Source organism: Malus domestica, chromosome 15, assembly GCF_042453785.1.
Source record: "Malus domestica chromosome 15, GDT2T_hap1".
Classification (NCBI taxonomy): domain Eukaryota; kingdom Viridiplantae; phylum Streptophyta; class Magnoliopsida; order Rosales; family Rosaceae; genus Malus; species Malus domestica.
The window spans coordinates 48,157,982-48,159,770 of record NC_091675.1 but is presented as its reverse complement, the minus strand read 5'-3'; the positions used below and the strand labels follow the sequence as shown (position 1 = coordinate 48,159,770).

Sequence of the window (1,789 nt, the reverse complement as noted above, 5' to 3'; positions counted from 1 at the left end):
CATAATCGAACTTAAGAATTCTCATTCACAAGTGAAAATGAATAGTTTAATGTAAAACTGATTAATGAATTAGTTTAATAAATAGTTTTTATTTTTGTTTAGGAGTTAAAAGTTTAAATTTAACTCTAGTAAATAAATAATAAATCCATACTAATTTATTAAAACTGATTCATGGATTAGTTTAATATCTGTTAAAAAAAGAAACCAAAAACGGTAAATCAAAAGTAAAAACCAAGTACAAAATAACTCACTGTCCCCCTCTCTCCTCTCTTTTATAGAATTACACCCTTTTCCTTGTGGGTGTGGGTGTGGGTGTGGGTGTGGGTGTATATACAAACACATATACAGACCCCTTACGCTTCTTCTGAGTTCAAAGTTTTAGTGTTTTAACCTCTTCAATTCATCTCCCACTCTCCCTTCCACTTAATTTGTTCTCATTCATTTTATGTTACATTTTATCATTTTTTTGATTCGTAAGAGAAAGAATGCTTCCTTTCCAGAACTACTCTGAGTCGGAGCGACAGAGCTGGTCCAGTCAAAACCGCAACAACAACAACCTAAGGGACGGCGCAGATTCCATCCTGAGCTCGGCGGCATCGGCGACGGAGACCGCCAAGTCAGCAGAAGCATCCACCAGCCACAAGGAAGCCGAGAGGCGGCGCAGGCAGCGTATCAACGCCCACCTCTCCACCCTCCGTACTCTCCTCCCCAACACCACCCGGGTATATATATCTGTAACCGCGTTCTTTTTCTCGTTATTTCGACTCAACGCAAGGACATTACAGTAATTGCACGCGGTGTTTTGAATGTATGCAGACGGACAAGGCGTCGTTGCTGGCGGAGGTGGTGCAGCACGTGAGGGAGCTGAGGAGGCAAGCTGATGACCTGGCGCGACAAGGCCGGGCCGGGTCGGAGGCCTGGCCGTTTCCGGCCGAGTCGGACGAGGTGACGCTGAACTACTGCAACGGCGGGACCAAGCTGTTGAAGGCGACACTGAGCTGCGAAGACAGACCGGGTCTAAACCGGGACTTGGTACAGGCAATAAGGTCTGTTCGGGCAAGGGCTGTGCGGGCTGAGATGATGACGGTCGGCAGTCGGACCAAGAATGTGGTGGTGATGCAGTGGGCTGGCGGTGGCGGGGAGGAGGGGTTTAGGGCTTTGAAGCGGGCATTGAAGGCTGTGGTGGAGAATCGGACCTCCGGTTCTAGGCTGGGTAAGTTGGTTTCGAGTAATAACCGGGGTCGGGTTTTTGAGGATGCTGACGAGGATATGAGTTTTTATTGACAAATAATCATGGCGTGAGGTGGTTGTATAGAAACCTAGATTACATGGAATAAAAAAAAAGTTGGATTTTCTTGTGGTAAAGAATGAAATGGTTTGTGGGTTTCTATAGTAACCTTTACAAGTCGGAACGCTACGAGATAGTGAATTCGGTCCATGTAAGTTGTTTTTGTTTGTAAGATAAATCAAAACTATGAAATCTTGTTTCTATGGAAAGTTTGTACTCATTCAATAAGAATGAGACTATTAAACAAGGGAATACAATTTCATACTCATTTCCAAGCTTGTAAGTATTGAGGTTGTGTTTGGTACGGACGCGAAAAAGAATTCATGAAAAATCATTTTCCATGCATTTTCCTTAAAAACAGAAATGCAAAATCTTGGCCAAGCCAAGGAAAACGAGTGTCAATGTTCAAAACATTACGTTCAATAACCAAAACCTTACTTAGTACTACGGTCTAATGATATTCTTCTTCACTTGTAAGTGAGAGGTCTTAGGTTTGATTAT

General features: G+C 43.2%; 1 protein-coding gene across 1 annotated transcript; it reads left to right on the top strand.

Annotated features, from left to right (window-relative positions):
• Positions 1–268: 268 nt before the first annotated feature.
• Positions 269–1,571, top strand: LOC103425718 (transcription factor bHLH30-like). Its single transcript, XM_008363809.4, has 2 exons — positions 269–722; positions 817–1,571. Exons 1-2 carry the CDS (start codon positions 486–488, stop codon positions 1,282–1,284), a joined length of 705 nt encoding a protein of 234 aa, XP_008362031.2. The 5' UTR covers positions 269–485; the 3' UTR covers positions 1,285–1,571.
• The last annotated feature ends 218 nt before the right edge of the window (positions 1,572–1,789 follow it).